The sequence below is a fragment of the Alexandromys fortis genome, unplaced genomic scaffold (genome assembly GCF_014885135.2).
Source record: "Alexandromys fortis isolate MF-2015 unplaced genomic scaffold, M_Fortis_MF-2015_v1.1 scaffold_196, whole genome shotgun sequence".
Classification (NCBI taxonomy): Eukaryota; Metazoa; Chordata; class Mammalia; order Rodentia; family Cricetidae; genus Alexandromys; species Alexandromys fortis.
In genome coordinates this window covers 1,846,781-1,868,598 of record NW_026068078.1, presented here as the reverse complement: position 1 = coordinate 1,868,598, position 21,818 = coordinate 1,846,781, and the positions used below count along the sequence as shown (strand labels likewise).

Genomic DNA, 21,818 nt, shown 5'->3' with positions numbered 1-21,818 from the left:
ATTTACAGAAACATAATTTTATTTGTTCTAATTTTCCTCAAATTTATTTGATAACAATGTTAAATGTGATAGCTATTAAGATCCTATGCAAATGTTCCCTCTGTGGGAAATAACTAATTCTTAGGAAAAGTAGAGTTCCAGTTTTGTGTGTCAGATCAGTGATAAAATAAATGTTGTCATCCTCACCTGTGTCTTGTCTATTCATACAGAAATCTATCATTCTTTCACTGAGACAGCAAAACTCACATTGGAAAATTGAGGATAGGTGACCACACTCATGTAAGGGGCAGTGAATTTTAATTTTAAATTAATATGAAGGAATATGAATATTAATATAGTTAACATTAATATAGTAAACATTAAACTCATTAGGTGACAGATTATTGTGTAACACTATAATATAATGCTTTTTACATGTTTACAATAAAGTTAGAGAACTACATGTATATATATTGCTATATGCGTAATGTATTTATTTTATAATTTCATTTTTGCAGTGACATTATACTTTATAAACCAGTCTGTAAATAATCATGTCTAATGCTCTTTCCTATGACTTTTGGGTTCAAATATATTAAAGACTCAAATGCTTTTGCATGGACTTGTATGAGTCACTTTCCTCTCTGTGACAAAGTGCCCAAAGGCAGAATCTAAAGTGGGGTAGAGTTTTCTTTGGCTCAATATGGTTTTCATGGCAGCAATATGGTTGCTGTAATGACTCAATGCGTTGGCATGAGCTTGTATCACTGCTTATCACATCTGGCCAGATGAGGAAGCAGCGCTTTGAGGACCACCCCCAGCATCCATTTCTTCCAGCTTGTCTCTAGTTCTCATGTTTTGGGTGCCTCCCTCAATAGCACCAAGGCTGGGATCAATGTGCAGTCACCCAAACCTGTGCAGGACATTTTGCCTTGGGTACTAACAGAATCACAACATCTTTTCACAACTCCCTATCTCCCTGCAGGACATAATTTTAGAAACATATGCCATAAAGATGAGATTAGAGTTTAGTTGACACTTCATACTCTATGTATTTTCTTTTAACCCTTATTATCAAGCTTAGGATACATCATAGGAGACTGGACAAGCACAATCTGTTGGAGGAGTCATATGGGAACACTGATATAGTGTACGTATAGATATGTTTGTACCTAATGTGTGTATATGTGTTTTTAAATGTAATCTTCCTAATTGTGGATCTTGGTTACAGGATTGTTCTGTGATGTATCTGCAAAACTAGACCTCACAACTTGATTGGTTATGTTTTTCTCTAATGGTCTCCATCTGTTGCAAAGAGAAGGTTCCTTGCTGAAAAGTAAGAACTACACTTGTCTGTGGGTTTAAGGATAAACATTTAGAATGTAGTGAGGGATTCTGCTGCTTAGCAAAGTAGTGGTTGTAGGCTCTCCCCCAAGATCCACAACTTTACTAGAGCTGGCTAGTGGCTGCATTCCATACTAGGTATGATTTCCATCTTGTTGAGTAGATCTTAAGTACAATTAGGAAGCTGTAGATACCCTGAAGATACATATGCATGCTATTATACTTGTAGGATTATAATGACATGCTGGTTGTATCTGGGTAGGACTATTGGTTGCAAAATTTACATACAAGTAACATTATTTGTGCTGAGAAGATTACATTTAAAAATGTACATGTGTGTGTGTGTATGTGTGTGTGTGTGTGTGTGTGTGTGTGTGTTAACAGCACTTAAGGAAAAAGAAGCCACATATTTGAAAGAAAGCAAGAGGTCATGGTTTTGTGGGACAGTTTGGAGGGAGAACAGGGAAGGGTGAATATGTTGTAATTATAATTTCAAAAAAATAAAGAAATACTGAAAGGAAACCCACAAGGCCAAACGACTGAAATTCATGTTACAACTGTTAAATTTTTGCAGAAAGAGCCAATTTTTTTGGGATATTTTTATTTCTTATAAAAGCTTTACATTGCCCACTGTCAAATCTGACTTAATACCATTATGAGCATCCAAACCTTGAACAAGTATTCTTACAGAACCCTCCCTTATTCTGACTCCCCCCCCCCAAGCTAAGAATGTCTTCAGGAAGCACCTGACTGCACAGAGATTCTCATGCCCTGCTGTTGCTAGCCTGCAAGTGTATAAACCAATGTGTTTGGTAAATGCTTCAGTCTATGACTTTCCTTATTCTGTAACTCTCATGTAATCTGCACCACAGGGGAACATGTCCATAGAAACAACTCAAATCCATGCCACTTGGGCCATGATCATTCGTATTTTGCTCAAGAATAAACGATCTTTTGTTCTCACGGAGAGCTATGCTTTTATATAGACAGGCCCCTGTTTCCTGATGACAGCTGTTCTGACTAGGATAAGATGGAATCTCAAAGAGGTTTGAACTTATGTTTCTCTTAGGGTTAAAGACACTTTTTTCAAACACTATTGGCTATTTGTAATTCTTAATTGTGAGCTGTCTATTCTTTCAATTGACCCATTTATTGATCGGGTTGTTTCTTCTTTTGAGAATAACATTTGAATTATTTATAGATTCTAGATACCAATCCTTGGCCAGACGTACAGCAGCCAAGGTTTCTACCATTCCATAGACTTCTTTACTCAGTTTATCGTTTTCCTTGCTGCATAGAAACTTCCTAATTTCATGTAATTCCATTTGTCTATTTGTAGAAGAATTTCCTGGGCTATTATAGTCCCATTCAGCAATCCCTTCCCATTGCTGGTATCTTGAAATATTTTTGCCTATGCTTTCTTCTGGAAGTTTCAGTTTTAGGTCTTACATTAAAGTCTTGATTCATTTAAATGGAATCTTGTATAGGGTGAGGGATACGGATCTAGTTTATTCTGCATGTGGATAACCAGGTTTCCAGCACTATTTGTTGAAGAGAATCGTTTTACAATGTATAGTTTTAGCACATCTGTAGTGTTTTAAATAAGTTCTCTATTCAATTCTGTTTTATCACAGAGATACCATCTTTTATTATGTCTTCTTAACTAAGTCAGATGCTCGTATCAGTTCCTTAGGACAGAGTACATTAGAGCATAGAAGAAAAAGAAAGTTTGTAAGGAAAGACAAAGCTGCTAGAATCTACAGATTATAGCATCTTGTAGCAATTGATTTTTACCTTTAGTTTATGTGTTTAAGTGTTTTGTCTGCATGCATGTATGTATGCATATTGCATGTGTGCCTGGTGCCGAGATCAGGTTTGTATTACATATACTGCATGAATGCCTAGTGCCAAAATCAGGTGTCTTTTATGTGTACTGCATGCATGCCTAGTGCCAAGATCAGGCATGTATTATGTGTATTGCATGCTTACTTGGTTCTGAAATCAGGTGTGTATTATGTGTGCTGCATGCATTCCTGGTACTGAGATCAGGAGGATCTCCTGGAACTGGAGCTACATGTGGTTGTGTTCCACCATGTGGTACTGGAAACTGAACCTGGGCCCTGTGCAACAGCAATAAGTGCTCTCAGTTTTACATGGGGTTGCTTTGTATCATAAAGCTAGCATTTTTTCCACTTTAATCTGTAAGTGTAATAACTTATGATTTCTGTTGGAGTTTTTGAAAAAATTGATAAACACACTAGAATACATACAAAATAATGGTACGTAAATATATAAGAAAGGAAAAGATGAAGAATTAGAATAATCACTGTATCACTTATTAAAACATGTGACAAGTGTATATTAATTTAGACACCATGTCTTTCACACAAAAGCAAGACTAATGGATTACAAAGCACGAAAAGGCCAGGTAGAGCCACACATATGAAGACAATTGAATGTAAGATGTTACTGTTACACAACCCAAGGATTAAAAGGCTAATTGTTTAGCAGGACATAGTATTCAATATGACAGTCTTGTTGAAGAAAATGAGAATAGATCCTTACAAAGTAGCATGTTCAAAGATGAAATATAAAAAGTAGAAAGATATTAGGAGGAAATATTGGATAATACTGTAGCAATAAAAATGTCATAAGTAAAAAGCTTTAAAAAGTGGGACCTTATATAAGATGAGAATTTCAGTTCCCCTTTGGACATCTTATGCAGAATTAAGGAGATGGCTGGAGAAAGAACTACCTACAAAGTTAAATACAGAGCTACTTACCTCTACCAAAACAGAACTTATAAACCAAACAATAAAGTAAGAAACACAAAATAGAAAGGCACCAGGCATATCAAATTACATTTTAGGTCTCTTAGTTGTCGTCATCTTATTTCTCTCTTGTACTTGTAAGATTCCCATTTCTTCTTAATCTCATCTAATTGTACACGACTACTGTTGCAGCATAACAATGAATGTTAATATTTTCAACCCAGAAGAGTAACAGTAACAACAAAGCAAACTCCAAAGTCTGGCAATTATGTGATAAACACACAGGCTTTGATTTCAATGATGAAGTTCTCTGAAGAGACTTACTGGAACTCCATTTGTCATTTCTAAGCAAAGGATAAATGCATTATGAAAAGCAAATTGGCATGGGAAATAATGCAGCATCAGGTTTCATCTGTGTGCGGACCTCCACCATTTCCCCTCGAGGCTTAAACAAATATTACATGAGTGAGGGCTCTTGTAAAATGTTGTTTTGAAATAGATTTCATTAATGGCTTCTAGTGATAATTTATTTCTCTCTTTATGCACAAGTCTTTCTCACAGTAATAATGGATAAGTTATTTGCATATAAATAGATTTCAGCTGAAGCAGAAACCAAATATGTTTCTCCCCACCCCCTGGACATCGCTAAAAAAGAAAAAAAAATAGAGAAGGGAAGGAGATTTTGTAATAATTAGCAGGTAGGATTTATAACATTTTCATCAAAACTTTTTTTTCAGGCAAACTTCTTAGATTGTTTTTATTGGTACACTTTATGTCTGGACCTTTCTTAACTCATAAAGGAAATAATCTGTCATTTACTCTCTGGTGCTTTTGTTCCACCTGTGATAGAACCTTCATAGAAAGATGTACTATGTTTTTATCTGCATTGTCTCATAGTTACATTTGTTTCTGACAGAAGAATGTTCTGTTTTTGAGAGGTAGATGCCAATTCTGTGTCTGTTTTCTTAAATAAATAATTTATTTGAGAAGCGCAATGAAGCATATGTTTATGATGGAGAGGAACAGTTTGCCTTTCAGTTAACAGTGTATAAATGTGTGTCTTTTGGCTGTTGTATGGTTAATAATGTCAAAATATTGAAATTCTTTTATTATAGAATATATTTTTCCTAAGTAAATCCTATATATAGTAGGACCTTTATTTTATGCTTTCATTTCAAGCAAAAATGTTCACTAGGTGAAAAAGAACAAGAAACCAGTATATTTAGATTTATTTCTTGATATATGCTCTTGTCTTTATTATCTGAGCTATGATACACCCCTGTATCATTTTTACTGTAAGTGAATAACAGGTAACATGTATGATGCCGTATATATGAGTCATTTGTTGGCACAATTAAGATGCCAGCTGCTTTCTGATGGGTAAGATGTCTATTAATGTGTCTTTCTGGCCAGTAGAGGTCACTCAGTGTAAAGTGAATAATGACTTCTATTTTCAAAAGCGACAGCTAATGTGACCATTCCATTTGAGCAAGTCTATTACACTTGGTATCTGTTACTTATAGAAATGCTATTTTCGTTTTTGCTTGTGCATACTTGCTTAGGTGAGGAAGGCTTGCTTCTTAAGGTTCAGACATTTTTAAACATGAAGTCAAAGATATGATCCTGGTCAAAATACTGTATTTAAATCTTTGTGCTTTTGAGCATTATGCAGTTTGTTTTTGAAGTTTAAAAAGGAGTGAGATATAACATTGTCCTTCAGATAACAGGACACAATTGGATTCTACCACAGAGAGGCAGTCTTTCCCATAAAATAGAGCAAGGACTTGGGTTCAGGGAGAAGAAGCACTTAGCCTTCATGATTTTTTTTTCTCATTGTCAATAGAATGGAATTAGAAAGAAGCTGTATGTGTCAGCCTTGGCATCTGGCATTGCGGCACTTTGAAAGGTTTTAGAACTAGGACATTTTTGTTCTCTTTAAGTGTGTTCATACTTTTAAAGTATTTGTGTAAAATGAAAAGTACACCCAGGGGCAAAATCAATGAATCTACCAGCTTTAGTCTAGCTAGTGATAATCATCCCCTAGACCCACCTGTGAGGCACATGCCTCGCTTGAGGGAGCGGGGTGCTTCCATTTCTTCATTTGACATTCCTCCAGTGATTGGGGGAGATTCTAGCAGTTCTGAAGTCATTGTGAAGTAACAAGAAGAGGCAAGGCACACGGTAGTCTTGGAATTCGGTTTCTGTAGACTCTAAGTGATGTCCGCTTTTATTTCCCTCAGGGATGCTCTAAGGACTGCATCAGTGTAGCCATGTGCTCACACCCATAGTATAGCATCCTGAAGGGTGCATGACTTCTCTGGGCCATTCTACCCTCTTTCACAGGGGAAGAAACCACAGCTTAGGAAGTTTAGAGGACTTAGCTAGGTCACACGGTGAGTATGGAGAAAGTTTGAACTTGAAGTCAGGTTTAAGATTTATTCTGGAGAATATAAAGGTAAAATAATGGATGGATGACTTCTTAAAAGATTAAAACATGAATGACTAAAATAAATTTACAAGTTTTGTTCACGGTGTTGCCGGTGACTTCATCAATACTGTTAAAAACATAGCAAGGGCAGGTTACATTCCTGTTTCTAAAATACCAGTCTCTATCAGTGACTTCCTTCTTCGAGACCCCATTGTTCTTAAAGTGCTTGCAATATGAATATGATTATAGCATTTGAAATAGGAAAATGATTTCAAAGTTGTTTCTGTACCAGACAGTCACTAAGAAAAAAGTAAAACACCTTAGAATGCTATGCATGGGTCAAAGGAACTTTCCCTTGCTGATCCTGGTTTGTCCTGAGGCTAGTGAGTCTCTGCCTTGGGTAGGTGCATCTCAGCTTTCTAAAAGCAATTAAATGCTCAGCTGGGTTTTCAGAGGCTACATTCTTAAAATCACGATTTCTTTTTATATTTGAGAGGGAGAAGATTTTGTTACTTAAATATGTTTTGGACAGGAAAAATTCTAAATTGTTGTCTAAAATAAAGGGTTTCAGTGAAATTCTGTTTTTATGATCTGCCTTGCAGAGGATACAACTTATTTTAGTGGTGTGGATGGATCCACAAACCCTGCCTTTGGTCACAGCTTTGTGTTAGCTCACACCTCTGACCCCAGAATTCCAGGAGCTAAAGCATCAGCATCTCCAGGCTAAGACTAGACTGGGCTCAGAGTAAGACGTCTCAAAACACCCACAAAACAAAAACCACCAAGACACAGTTGGGTGATTCTGATGCTTATGGTTTGTAAACTACATTTTGAGGAGGATTAGGCTAAAATGCAGAATGCTAGAGATGAATATCTTTGTTTTCAATGGCCAACATTTTAAGCTATGTGCCAGGTCTGTATGAAATGGTCTGTAACGAATAGGCCTGTAAATTATAGGTATGACGCATAAGAAAACCCTTAACTGTTGGCGTACTAAAGAGTTCCACAATAGCCCACAATGGAGTATAATGAACATTTATTTATCTGGGGATAAGTTCACAGGAAGAGTATCAGTATGCAGTTCTTTACATGTGCTGGGAACTGGAACTGAATCCAGCAGCCAAGAGGCCCACATGCACATGTTTCGTCTGCATTTATAGTATATGAGACCCCAAAGTGGGCTGCTATCTTAAAGGCTATTGGTTGAAGGAGTTCCCACAGCACTTAACTATTTGAAAGATAATATAAAAACTCCTGCTGCCATTGGTGTTGGTTGACTTGAACCTGTAGTACTTGTGAAGTCTTGGAAGAATACTTACAGAATTCTTATGGTAGTGCCACTTGTAGGACCACTAACTTAATAGGGAGGAGACAGGGCCTGTCCCACCTAGATGTGGGTTCCAGCCTTTACTGTAACAATGGACCGTAGCTCCTTATGCCAGTAGAGTGTGCTCAGGGGATCATGGTATGCACAGGGCTCTGTTCCATGAAGGAAAGGTCTTATTCCTAATTAAATCTACATATACTACACATATGTTTTGGCCAAAAAGGAGCATAAAGCTTTCTGAGATACTGGATATTTGCCAATTAACTGTTTACTTAGTTATCTTTGAGATGAGACCTCTGTATACAGGCCAGACAAGCCTCAAACTCATGATTCTTTTGACCGTAAGCATGTACACCTACATCTCAATTAATGAAAAAAAATAGATGCAAAGTACAAAGGCTATTCTGTCATTTTAGTTATTGATGAAAGCAATTCATGAGTTGCATATTTGCTGACTGCCACATAGTTTAAATGAAAAGTGGCTTCCCTACCACTAGGTCCCTATAATTCATATCGAAATACTGTGTTGTGATGCATACATCTTTAAAGTCTAGTGAAATTTATTTACTAAGTAACTATATTTCCAGAGACTAAAAATACCATTGTTTTAGAAGCAGTTTAAAAATTCATTTGACAGGGCTGATAGATGCACATCTTGATAAATATATACTGTGAAGGCATACATATAAACACCCATTGCTTACTGATAGTCACGATAAATCCATATGGTCATGTATTTATATGTTATAGCTGCAACAGCCCCTTTGCTTGATCAATATGAAGAACAAGTGTTTAACAGGAACATGGTTTAGATAGACTAATCCCCTAATCTATTTGGTTTGGAGTGTACTATTATATTCCGTTTCTTAAGGTCTCCTTTGCCAGATATTCTTTGATATTCTTTGGTAATACCCTAAAATATCAATTAGAGAATCATGATCCTTATGCTTTCTGCCTTTGAATATGTAACAGTGTTGTGCAGGAGACGTGACTCACCCATTCATCCATTGTAAAGCTAAGATCCCAAACCAACAGAACAAGTTTTCCACAGTATTTTGATTTTGGACAGTGAAGCTAATGAAATAGTAAACACAGCCATGAGAATTTTTCTTAACATTTAAATAGTTTTAGACTGCATGTTCCCTTATTATCTGCAAGCTGTTTCATAAGCTGAAACACTGTGGTCATTGTCTGAAGTGCCATCGGATCAAATTGAATCTTAGCTATAGTAGGAAACAATAAATCTCAACATGTCTCTAATATCATGGTGTGCTTTGAGGACTCATCTTTTCTTTGATATTCCATCATTTGTAAAGCCAAATGATAAAATCACAGTGAGAAATAAGTTGTATATAATATGAACCTTCTACTTGGTATTTTAAAACCATGCTACTTAAATATGCTATTCCCTCACTTTTTAAAAATTCCTGAAACGGTGCCTACATATGGAATATTTACTTTTAAGTGAGTTTTTATCATGTTTAATGACATAGAGTTCATGATTCGTAAGAATAATTTCATGATTTCTAAATACTGACTTAGCATGGAGTCAGTCATTTTAAAATCAGAGGTTTCCAGATTTATTCACAGAAGTGGCTATTTTAGAGTCCACTCTTATGTACACAGTGGTCACACTGAAGGGCTGTAAGCACAGATTTTATTTTAGATTACTCAATGTTTCTGTTACCTCCTATTTTTGCCCTGTGGCATTGGGTGACATTTCATAGAGACTGAATTGGCAGAGGGTTGGAAAATATGTAATTATAAGAATCACCTGCTATGGAATTTCTTATTATATACTAGTCATGATTCAGGTAGACTTTTCATAGATGTTGGATGAGAAGTTTTCTTCTTTCAAAACTTGTGATTAAAACGTGGCTTTTTGTATATAAATAGGAGACGGATTCTGCACAGTCCAGCTGTGAATCAGACCTGGTGTAGCAATGCAAGTCTTTGACCTGTATCATATAGGTAGCAATATACATAGTTGGAAATATATTTTAAGATTAGGTGCAATAAATCTTTTTAATATTCCAAGCTTGAAACAGACCAAGTGCTAAAATGCAGGAAGATGAGTGGTGAGGTGTTTTTCTTTACTTAATGCTCCTCAAAGGAATTCCAACAAACAAATAAATCTACTAAATTATACTTGAAAAATTTCTTCTCGTTCTCTCTTTATATATGACACATATATGATGTATATATGCAGAACATATAAAGAATCTGTTTAACAGCAAGTGAACACATTTATCAATTGCTGCAGTATAATTGTAAGTGCAGAGGATAGATTATGTTTCTTCATAATTGGAACTAAAACATAACCATGCAATAGTGTTTGGATAATAGACTTATCTGCTGCATTAACTTTTGTATATCTGCGTCAGTAAAGTTTCAATTGTCAATTAACTAACTGGAATTATGCAACCCATTTCCAATGACAGTTTTTTTTTCTGGTTACCACAACAACACAAGCATTTTTTTCTATGCATAGCTTAGTTTGTATATGAAAGTCTGTCTCTTACAATATTTTGTTTAAATATTGTGTGTTATTCTGCTACAGTCTAAATGCATACAAATGATATCATTCTACTGTCAGGTATGCTGTTATTTCACAGTGAGAAGATATACGAAAAGTTTACATGCCAAGGTGGTCACTACCCATTCACTTCTTGCAATGATGCTTTAACTTTGGATAGCTGTCAAGTTGATATGGATTGTTTGAACTAGAGCCTGGAGGCCATCTTCTCCAAATTTTGAAATGCTCTCTACAATGAAGAAAGTGTAAAAATGATTCATATGAATGTATTAGTTCTAAAAACCCATTGGATTTAAATGCAGAAGGAATGCATGCTCATACGTGTATAGCTTTGCATGAGTGTTGGCCGGGGACCCAGAAGCATTAGATTTTTACTCCGTCACTATCTTTGTATTTACTCTGCTAGTTCACTGTTCATATTCATTGGTGGTGTTCTATGCCCCAAATTATTTTTATATTTCTGGAGGGTCTCCCAAATTCTCCTGTTTCCATTTCAGTCATTACTACAGCTTTGAAATCTTCCACACATACATGAGTAGGAAATCTTCATAAAGTCTGTCTTTTTGAAGTGTTTAATTTCATAGAGCTCTTTCTTGTAACACAGGATGTGGCACATGACAGACCTCGTGAGCACTGGTTTGACTAGGAGTGGAGCGAATTAACCTGTCTGTATTTACACTATCAAGTTGTGTAATCTAGACCCAGTCTGCTCATCTGTTCACTAGGTTCTCTTCCTCCTTTTCTGCACTCCCCTTTCATCTACTGTTTTAACTTTTAGTCCCTTGTATTGCTTTCTCCTTCCCTGGGAGCACTATCCCTGGGAGCAGCTTCCACCATTGCTTCTATGTGATTAACTGAATTCTTTGTCTCTAGATCAACTTCCTATTGAGCTTTTGAAGTTATAGTTGTCTTTAGGATTTTTATTACTTGTACATCCTTTCAAATATTAGATAACTTATTCTTAGCAAACTCATGAGAGCTTTAGATACTTTAGAGCTGGAGGCAAGCCACCTTACCTGAATTCTGGAAACTCAACCTTCACCCTATATAAAATCTCCAAGTGCTGTAAACCATTAAGGCTTCTCCAGCCCAGCCACATAGAGCCACCTCTCCAGCCCAGTCACCTAGGGCCACCTCTCCAGCCCAGTCACCTAGGGCCACCTCTCCAGCCCAGTCACCTAGGGCCACCTTTCCAGCCCAGTCACCTGGGGCCACCTCTCCAGCCCAGTCACCTGGGGCCATCTCTCCAGCCCAGCCACCTAGGGTCAACTCTCTAGCCCAACCCACCTAGGGCCATTTTTCTCTTAGTTGAATCACTTTAGATTTTTGTCTTTATCCAGTCACTCTCCATACTTAATATTCTTTGTATTAGAGAATACTGAGTTTCTCTTCTGTACCTTGCAAGTGTTCGTGTCTTATTGGTGTTCCTGAAATGGACTGTCTTCAAGTTGTCTCTTCCTATAATGTACTGTCAGACTTTACTTCTTAAACTACAAATTTCTCATGCGTCTCCTTTATGGTAACATTTCTTAAATGAGTTTAGTTGTTTTAGAAAGTTACTGTGTGTGTGTGTGTGTATACTCATGTGTAGATCACTGGAGGTCAGAGGACAACTTGTAGGAGTTGGTTCTCTCCTTGTACTATAATCGATGTTTCTCTTCCACCTGCCAGTTCCCGAATAAATAGTCAAAGGTTTAATATTACTTATTAATGTTTGGTCTTTATATTATTGTTATCAGGCTTATTATTAGTTAGCTCTTACATATAATTTTTTTAAATCTATGCTTTGCCATGTGGTTTGTGGCTTATTACTACATTCTTTTACATGTCTTGCCTCCTCCCAGACTCTGCCCTTCTTCTCCTGTATCTCTGTTTGGATTTACCACCTGGTTTTATCCTGCCTTGTCATAGTCCAAAATAGATTTATTTATCAACCAATGAGAGCAACACATATTCACAGTGTACAGAAAGATCATCCCACAGCATTCTACCACATGGGTTTCAAGGATCCAACGCAGGCTATCAAGGTTGTTGCCAAGTTCCTTTATCTACTGAGCCTTTTTGACTGATCTATGTAAAACTCTTAAGAGCTACTTACAATCTATGGAAGTAGGACTCCTTCCTTCCTTCCTTCCTCCCTCCTTCCCTCCTTCCTTCTTCCCTCCCTCCTTCTTTCTTCCCTCCCTCCCTATCTTCCTCCCTCCCTTCCTTCCTCCCTCCCTCCCTCCTTCCTTCTTTCCTTCCTCTCGCCCTTCCTCCCCCTTTCTTTCAATAAAAGGCTAAGGGTCAAACTATCACAGAGTCTAAAAAAGTAAAGGATGGAATCTGCCTCTGTTTAAGTGCAATATTCAATATCCTGTATTCAGCTTTATGTGCAAAATAGCTTCTGGTCACTTTATTATAACTCAGGGGTGTTATAGCATGCAAGTTGGGATACATTAAGTTATGGACAATAATATCTGTTTAGTATCATGTGATTTCTACTCTATAATCTGTACTACATTGTTCCTTTAAAATTCTATCTTTGAGCTGTACTGTATTTATACACACACATACGTATTTCCCAGAATGCTCTTACATCATGTGTCTTCTGTCTGCCTCTTCAAATCTTCATTCCTCTCAGTGCAGCTGCCTCTACTCCCTTACTGAATGTGAATGAATATTTGGGAAATAAATGAATTAAGTATATTTTATATGCTGTGTCTCTTCAGGAATTACAGTTTTGTCTTCTTTTTGGAAATTGTTTTCATACTACATTTAAAAACTGAACAAATAGACATGATTATTTTATACTTATCATGGTTCAACGTCCTCACTCTTTAAAGAACTTGCATAAGAATGGTTGTTTCTAATTTTGTAGATTATGAATACAAACCTAGGAGCTAATTGACTAAGTCAGTAAGTATAAGCCTACTTTAAATTTATGTTCTTTTCTCTTAGGACCTGCAACATACAATCCTGTTTTAATGAAGTCTTCTGCCATAATCTCATTTTGTAAAGGACCAAAGCGTTTTGGACATTTTCCCCAAGAGTTTTCTCCTGGTCCAACGACATACGAGGTTTGTCAGCTCTTTCTCTTAGCTCTAGCATGAATAGAATGTTTATATAAATTACAGAACTTGTGCACAGTAAGTTCTTCCTATGTGTGTACCGAGAGCACTGACTAGTCAGATTTTTTCTACTTGTGTAAGATATTTTTGAAGTTGTATTTTGACAATTTAAGAAAAACCATTGCAGAATTATAACTTTAATATTGTACTAATTTTATATTTTTCCTCTATAGAATTGATGTATAAGACATCCATGCTTTCCTGTAAATTTACAAACTTCTTAGATACTTTTCTATCTGCTTTAAGTTTATTTATATACTTAATTTATATATATACATATATATATAATTTGGTTTCATAATGAATGAAGGTCTTCTAAGCTAAGGCCTTTTGAATGTACGACTTAAATCTGCATAAACGTTTGTGGCAATTGTGCTTGTAGTAAAGCTTTATAATTCTTTTGAGTGTATTTTATGGGTTTCTTTTTCAAGACAGGGGTTCTCTGTGAAACAGTCCTGTAGACCAGGCCGGCCTCAAACTCACAGATATCCTCCTTCCTCTGCTTATTGAGTGCTGGGATTAAAGGCATGTGCCACCACCACCCGCCAATTTTATGAGATTTTTGGATGAGCACTTATAAGCACCAGGGCTTACTTACCAATCTAAATTTACCTGGTATGACCGAGAAGTGAATCTTAGCCAGGCCATAAGAGAGGGGTCTCAGCAAGACTGAGACTGAGAAAGTTTATTGTAAGCACTGAGACTTTTTGCACCCCTATCAGAAACAAAATACAATGGTGATTATCAGAATCAATACAATAGTAGTTTTCAAGTTTTCAGTGATATTTACAAGTTATACAAGGGTACACAAAGTTAATGTCTAAGAGCAATGGGTCCTGTCAAACTTCGCTGGCTTCTAAGGAACACAGTGGATCACAGGGTGACCGGAATGATTCACTGCTAAAGGGAATGATTTCTCAGGAACTGAAAGGCACTCAGTGCCCTAGAAACCATGGACTTTAACATAAAAACCTTTAGACATGCCTCTCAAGACAGCTAGATCAGGCCAACTCCATGACTCCCCATAAGCATTGGTATTAGTTATTTGTGCTTTTGGTATGGAGTCTTCTTGTGCTGTACTGACAGTGTACTTTCTGTGGAATAAATGCCCTGGCTCCTGTAGTCGACTTTGCCTTCCCACTTCATGGCACGTGTCAAATGTGTTCCTTCGGGTGTCTTTCTAAGGAAAGTGGTGTTCTTGTAGGTAGCATATCATTTCGGCTTGTATCTATGTTCAATCACATAAATATTTAAATGAAAGCGTTTAATGTTACATTTTCATTCAAGGCTATTATTTGACAGGTAAGTTTCTTGTAATTTTAAAGCCTTTTTCTAGATGTCCTTTGCTTTTTTCTTCCTCTGCTGTTTTTCATTTGTGGCTAAGCATTGTACACTGGAAGTTCTGGTTCCATTCTTCTTTTTATCACCATGGTAACGGTGACATTTGTGCTTTCTATTTTTTAATGATGTTAATTATTTTCCCCTTTCTTGCCAATTTAGGGTTCCTTTGAGTTGCAGTGTGTGTGTGTGTGTGTGTGTGTGTGTGTGTGTGTGTGTGTGTGTAAGACTCCTGTTGTAGTGGTATGGTTCTTCTGGTCTTGATTTATTTCTCTATTTCTGAATGGTAAGTTCACTATTTCATTTCCTTCATTCCTAGAGTATATCATACTCTTTCCTCGTCTGGTGTAATTGCTTAGTTTCTTTAAGATTTCTTTATGTATGACTTGATGCTTTTCTCTTTGCCTTGGATTTTAAGATTCTGAGTATAAAATACCTCCAGGATGACCTTTTGTGTGAATGTAACTAAGACCTTTTGTACTCTTATACTTTTTGTAACTGGAACTATATGTCTATATTTTTCTATGGTTTGAGTAATTTCTGCTATTATTTAATTAAATAGGTTTCCAAAACCCATTGCTGCCCTTTCTTTTTGGAACATTAGTAATGATAATATTTATTCAATGATATCTCATAAGAATGTCTCCATTATTTTATTGTTTATTTATTTATGTATTTATTTATTTTCTAATTTATTTTTTACTAGGAGTTATGTCTCAGGACCCAATCACCTACCAAATATTTCACTTCCTATTTTCTACTTGGGGATGTTCAGATTTCAAAATATGATTTGACAGTGGGAAAAGATTTTTTATGATTAGAGGTGTGGAAATTAACTTTTTTTAGAGAACTTGAAAGCCTGTATTTGTTCCAAAGACTTACTTTCAAGAAGTAAGGAGACATTCAATACACAATCTAGACCTCTACTTTAAGGAAACTGGTTCCATTTTCTTTGTTTAACATATGTATGTTAGTATACATTACATTATAAAATTAAGTTTCATTGCTTAAAGAGGAAAAATTTAAAGCTACATGTATGGAATGGACAGTCTTATTAAACTAAGAAAACTGATAATAAATCATAATAAACTTAATTATCTGCAACAAGGATAAAAACTATCACAAATATGCATGATATTTGTGATATTAGCCATAAAGGTATTTAGTGTAAGAGTAGACTATTGGCAGCCCCAGGAGTTGCCATTATTACTATTACTTTTGACTCATAACTATGTCAGTTCTTTTTCTACCTTATGAGTAGTGACTCAGTTTGATCTAAGTGCTGAATATCTGAAACAATAATATGTTCTTTACAGTCTATAGCAATTTGGTAAGGAGAATATATAAATATTTTAATTATAATAAGATATTTATGGTATTGGGAATAGATTAAGAGTTCAAAGGTATATGGAGTAAGGAAGTTGGTCATAAGGAATCAATAACTATTGACAGTATTTACTATAAAATATGAAAATGTTATGAAACTTTTCTTTTTAGAGAAGTCAAAAAGCATGATATAGAAAAATGAAATGACTGGAGTTGGTGAGCTTCCTTTAGCCCAGGCAAACTGTCTCAGTGGGTGTCCCCATCATGTTCTGGACCTCTTTGCTCTCACTCCTCAGCTGGACTTTGGGAGCTCAGACCAGTGCTCTGATGTGGGTCTCTGTCTCTGTTTCTATCAGTAGCTGGATGAAGGTTCTATGGTGACATTTAAGATAGTCAACTGTTGTAATTGGAGCAATGGGGCTGCATCCCCATCGCCCCGGCTGCCCACTTGGCTAGCTTATGCCCCGAAATAATTACACGGACACTGTATTCTTTTAAACACTGCTTGGCCCATTTCTATCTAGCGTCTTCTAGGCTAATTCTCACATATTAATCTAGCCCATTTCTAATAATGTGTGTAAGCACCCCAAGGTGCGCTTACCAGGAAGATTCTAGCCTAGGTCCATCCTGGGTCGGAGTTCATTGTGTCTGCCCAGGAGAGCGAAGCAGGGCCTCTGCTCCAGAGAGCAGAGCTGTCAAGTCTGAGCTCACTTCCTCTTCCTCCCAGCATCCTGTTCTGTTTACTCCTCCCACCTATGTTTTAACCTATCAGGGCGAGCAGTTTCTTTATTGCTTAACCAATGAAATCAACAGATTGATATATGACACTCCCACATCAGTCAACAGTCTGACTACAGGGCAAGGTTAGTTAATGTACTCTCTCCACTATTGCTTAGGGTCTTGGCTGAGGTCATCCTTGTGGATTTTTGGGAATTTCTCTAGTGCCAGGTTTCTTGCAAGCCCCATAAAGGCTCACTCAATCAAAATATCTCTTTCCTTGCTCTCCATCTCCTTTCTTCCCCCATCTTGACTATTCCTTTCCTTCAAGTTTTCCTCCAACTCCCCTTCTCTCCTCCTCTTCCCCTTCCATCATCCCTTCTCCCATCACCCCCAAGCTCCAATTTTATCAGATCTTGTTTATTTCCCCTTCCCAGGGGGATCTATATATGCTGTCTTAGGATTCACCTTGTTACTTAGCTTCTCTAGGGTCATGGACTATAGACTCTTTATCCTTTGCGTCACAGCTAGTATCCATTTATGAGTGAGTACAAACTATGTTCATCTTTCTGGGTCTGGGTTACCTCACTCAGGATGTTTTTTTCTAGTTCCATCCATTTGCATGCAAATTTCAAGATGCCATTGGTTCCCCCCCCCCCCATGAGTAATACTCCATTGTGTAAATGTACCACATTTTCTTTATCCATTCTTCAGTTGAAGGGCATCTAGGTTATTTCCAGGTTCCAGCATATACAAATAATGCTGGTATGAACATAGTTGAATTCCAGCCAGACAGCATAAGGCTAAACTAGACCCTCTGAAAGTGGGTAACAGTTGTACAGCTGGGGCAGACTGTGGGGCTATTGGCATTGACACCAGGATTTATCCCTAGTGCTTGTTCTGACTTTTTGAAACCCATTCTCTTTAGATGGATACCTTACTCAGCCTAGATATGGGGGTGGGCTTTGGTCTTGCCTCAAAGTGATGTGCCAGACTTTGTTGACTCCCCAGTGGGAAGCCCTACCTTCTCTAAGGAGTGGTTTGGGGGGTGGAGTGGATGGAAGGTGAGGGGAAGAGTGGGAGGAGAGGAGGAAGAGGGAACTGAGATTGGTATGTAAATTGATAAAAGATTGTTTTAAAAAATAAATTAAAAAATTTAAAAAATGAAACGATTTATACAAATTCATAGATACACCAAAATATATAAAATTCTTGGCAAACTGCTACTTTCCTCTGTCCTTAAAATAAAATGAATGGGTGAGTACCAGACCTGTAGGTGTATAAAAGTGCAGAGGGTTAAAATACTGGTTTTCTCTTCTCTGAACTATAGATATTAAAGATTTCTTTTGTTACTAGATATGAGATTGTTATGAGGTATTAGAAAATACTGAATATTATAATAACATGAATCAAACTAAATCAAATTTAATTTTTAAGTATTTAAAATATGACTGTAATTTCCTGCTAAATTGCAAATAAAGAATAATGAAACACACACCTGTATACATATAATTTTAATATTGTATAAAAGATAGTTCTAAGACATTTTCCCCAAATATATATATTAATCTGCACAGAAATGGTTTATTAACATATTTATTTTAAAATCTGACAAACTTGCTATTAAATATGAAATCTTTAAGGTTTGTAGGTGAGTGTTCCACAGCCCTTGGAAATGTGTCTTGTAGTTTTGCTTTTAGTGTAATGATAAAAGTAAACTGCTGCGGGTCCCCGAGTGACAGCAGTGGGCAGAGAGCCATGAGACTATGCTGCAAGTCCCCCAAAGTGCAGGCAGACAGCGGGCAGGGGGTCCCAGGAAGGGAGCCCTGTGGTGGGTGAGAGACCTCAATGGGACAGCCAGTCCCATGAGGAGAGACAGACAGATGGGCACACCACAAGATCACGCTGCAGGTCTCTGCAGGCGACTGGTTACATTTAGGATTTGCACTTTCAAGCATAAAATCCTCACCTGTTGCTTAACAAGGGTTCTTGTGTGCTTCCTATCACTTGTCATTATAAAAAGAATGTGTCTGTCTCTTCATGGACTCTGGCCTTCCTTTAGTTCTTCATTTGTGCTGATATCATCTTGGTTAGATTAGACCTTCAACCTTCCAATTTTCTGAATTTTGGGAAGATTACTTTCTGTTTAGAAAATACAAGTCTGTCATTGTGGGAATTCTGGCTCAGTACAGAGTGGGCTATAATCTGTGTTGTGTTGAGAAGTTTCAGGTTAGTCATTTTAGTACGCGGAGGCACAAAAATGTGAGCCTATTTCCACCCTGACCAAAGGTCAGAGAGGGGGAACTTAACTTCTGTTTCTTCAAGGTTATTGTCTATTTCTACCTCAAACAAAGATCCCACCTGATTTAGACCAGTGAGTTCTTCTCTCTCAAGATTATTGTCAACAGGTGTGGCTAATATCCAGACCTTGTATTTCAAGGAACAGAGAAGTAGATATGTTTTTATCCTAAACAAACGTCTAAGGATTCAACCAAGTTCCTACTCCCTTAAGTAGATAACAATGGAAAGCACACAGGAAGTGGTTTGCCTACTGAATGTTTTGGTCTAGAGTGTGAGCATTACTTGTCTTGTTCTAACAACAAAATGTTTAACTAAGAATGTAGCCTGCAACCTTCAATTGGTGTGTTAATTCCCTTGTATCATGTTAATACAGTTTTTTAAAATTATACTCCTACCTTTTGGTGTTGGGGTACTTTAATCAAATGGAAATTAAATGTGGGCGATTTCAGTATTCAGTGGAAGTCCCTCCCAGTACCATCCTATGCTTCTGTTTTATCATTTTTACTCGCTTCTTTGTATTCTTTGCTAACTCTTCTAATCCCCATGTCACCTTGGGAAGTGGTGTTTTTGTTGAAGCTGATCTCAGATATTAGTAGTTCTTGTATTTGAAGAGAGATCGATCAACTGGATCCTAATAATGAAATTTTAAATTTAGAATATTGATTATCTGTTTTGATTATTTTCATGAAGTCATGACCTCTTTTATTGTTATTTTCAGGTATATATCATAGATACACACACAAGCAACTGAGTTCATCAGTATTGCGTATATGTAGGTATGTTTATTGTTGATTACTTGTGACTGGATAACTTGTGGGTTCTTCAGAATATTGATTCTCCATCTCTCAGCAGTCACTGATTGATTGATTACAGCTCCTCCTTTGAATGTGAAACCTTGATAAATTTTCCCCAATCACTTTGGTATGTCCACTGAAGCTGTCATTATTTCATGGGTGGACCTTTCTGCCATGTCTAGAAGATAATATCTCAAAGCAAGTTTTCTGGTCATCTGGCTCTTACACCTTTCTTTCCCTTCTTTCATGATGTTTCATGAATGTTATATGTAGAAATCATTTTGTAGTTGTATCTCTTGAGATTGGCACTCTATAGTTAAATGTTGTCTGAATTTTGAACAGCTTTGGATCTCTGCAGTGGTCTTCAACTACTATAAGAATAAGCTTCTTTGATGAGGGATGAGATCTATATTGCTGTGGGTAGAAGAAAGAGCATGTGTAAAGGATTTAGAAATTGTCTTGGTTTAGGAAAAAGATAGTAGTATATTTTTCTCTATGTTCTCTCTCTCCAGCCACAAGTAGTCTTTTAGGTTTGTAGTATCAGACATTGTTGACTGGGTTTTCTATCCTGCCCAGTTCCTGCAATCGTTAAGTCCCAAAGAAATCACACAGAGTTCTACATTAACTATAAACTGATTGACCCATTAGATCAGGCTTCTTATTAACTCTTTTAACTTATATTAGCCCATTATTCTTGTCTGTGCTAAAAACATGGCTCGGTACCTTATTCAGTGAGGCAGCCACTTCTTGCTTCTTCTGTGGCATGCTCACAACAGCAGAGGAATAGGCTTCCTCCTTCCCAGAATTCTCCTGTTTTCACTGACCCACGTCTACTTCCTGTCTGGTTGTTCCACCTACTGGCCAATCAGCATTTATTTAAAATATAGTTGACAGAATATAGACTATTCTTCCTCACCAAGGCATGACTTTGATCCTGTTGACTAGGTTTTAAGTTCTGTGAGACAACTATTAGTTACTAATGACTATTAGTTACAAGATAAAAATGCTAGTAATTTATCAATGGTGATATCTTTCTAGGCGATTATTGTAATTGTTATTCTATTGATAAATGAAAATATGGTACATGCACACAATGGAATTCTATATATCTGTAAAGAAAAATGAAATCAGACATTTGTAAATAAGTGGATGGAAGTAGAAAGATAAACTGAATGTGGTAACCCAGACACATACCTGGAAAGACACGTGATACATGTCTTCTCTTCTTTGTGAATCCCAGCTCCAAATCATTAGATTCAGGTGTGTAATATGAAGTCACTGTGGAAGCTGGAAAGATGAAAGGGATCATAAAGGGAAAGGATGGAAGTGGCTCTAGAGAAGGGGAAAATAGGACACAGATACTGCGAAAGGGGAAATGAGAAAAACGGGAAATAAAACAAACAGGGTATTTGTTGTAGGAGGCTGCTTGTTTGTTCCTGGTTGCTCAGAACCGAAATAATCACACAGGAACTGTTATTAATTACATCACTGCTTGGTCTATTAGCTTTTTCATATTTCTAGTTCACTCTCATCTCTTAAATTCACACATTTCCATTATTTTATATTTTAAAACAAGACTTGTGACCTGCTGAGAAGGTTCTGGCTGTTCACTCGTGTCTTTCTCCTCTGGTGGCTCCATGGCATCTCCTGATGGTATAGGAGATTCTTCTGTTCATGTGTTGCTTTCATTGGTTAATGAATAAAGAAACTGCTTTTGGCCCTATAAAGCAGAACTTAGGTGGGTGAAGAAGACAGAACTTAATGCTGGGAAGAAGAGCAGAGAAAAAGATGCCATGGATCTTCTGCCTGAGATGGACACTGGTTAGAATCTTGCTGGTAAAACACAG

At 36.9% G+C, this 21,818-nt stretch overlaps 1 protein-coding gene across 1 annotated transcript in view; it reads left to right on the top strand.

The window, feature by feature from the left end:
- Stpg2 (sperm tail PG-rich repeat containing 2) overlaps window positions 1-21,818 on the top strand; it is a 1,012,587-nt gene that overhangs the window by 167,673 nt on the left and 823,096 nt on the right. Inside the window, exon 12 of the mRNA XM_050121746.1 lies at window positions 13,326-13,444. Coding sequence (XP_049977703.1) covers window positions 13,326-13,444 — 119 coding nt within the window. The remainder of the gene's footprint in view (window positions 1-13,325; window positions 13,445-21,818) is intronic.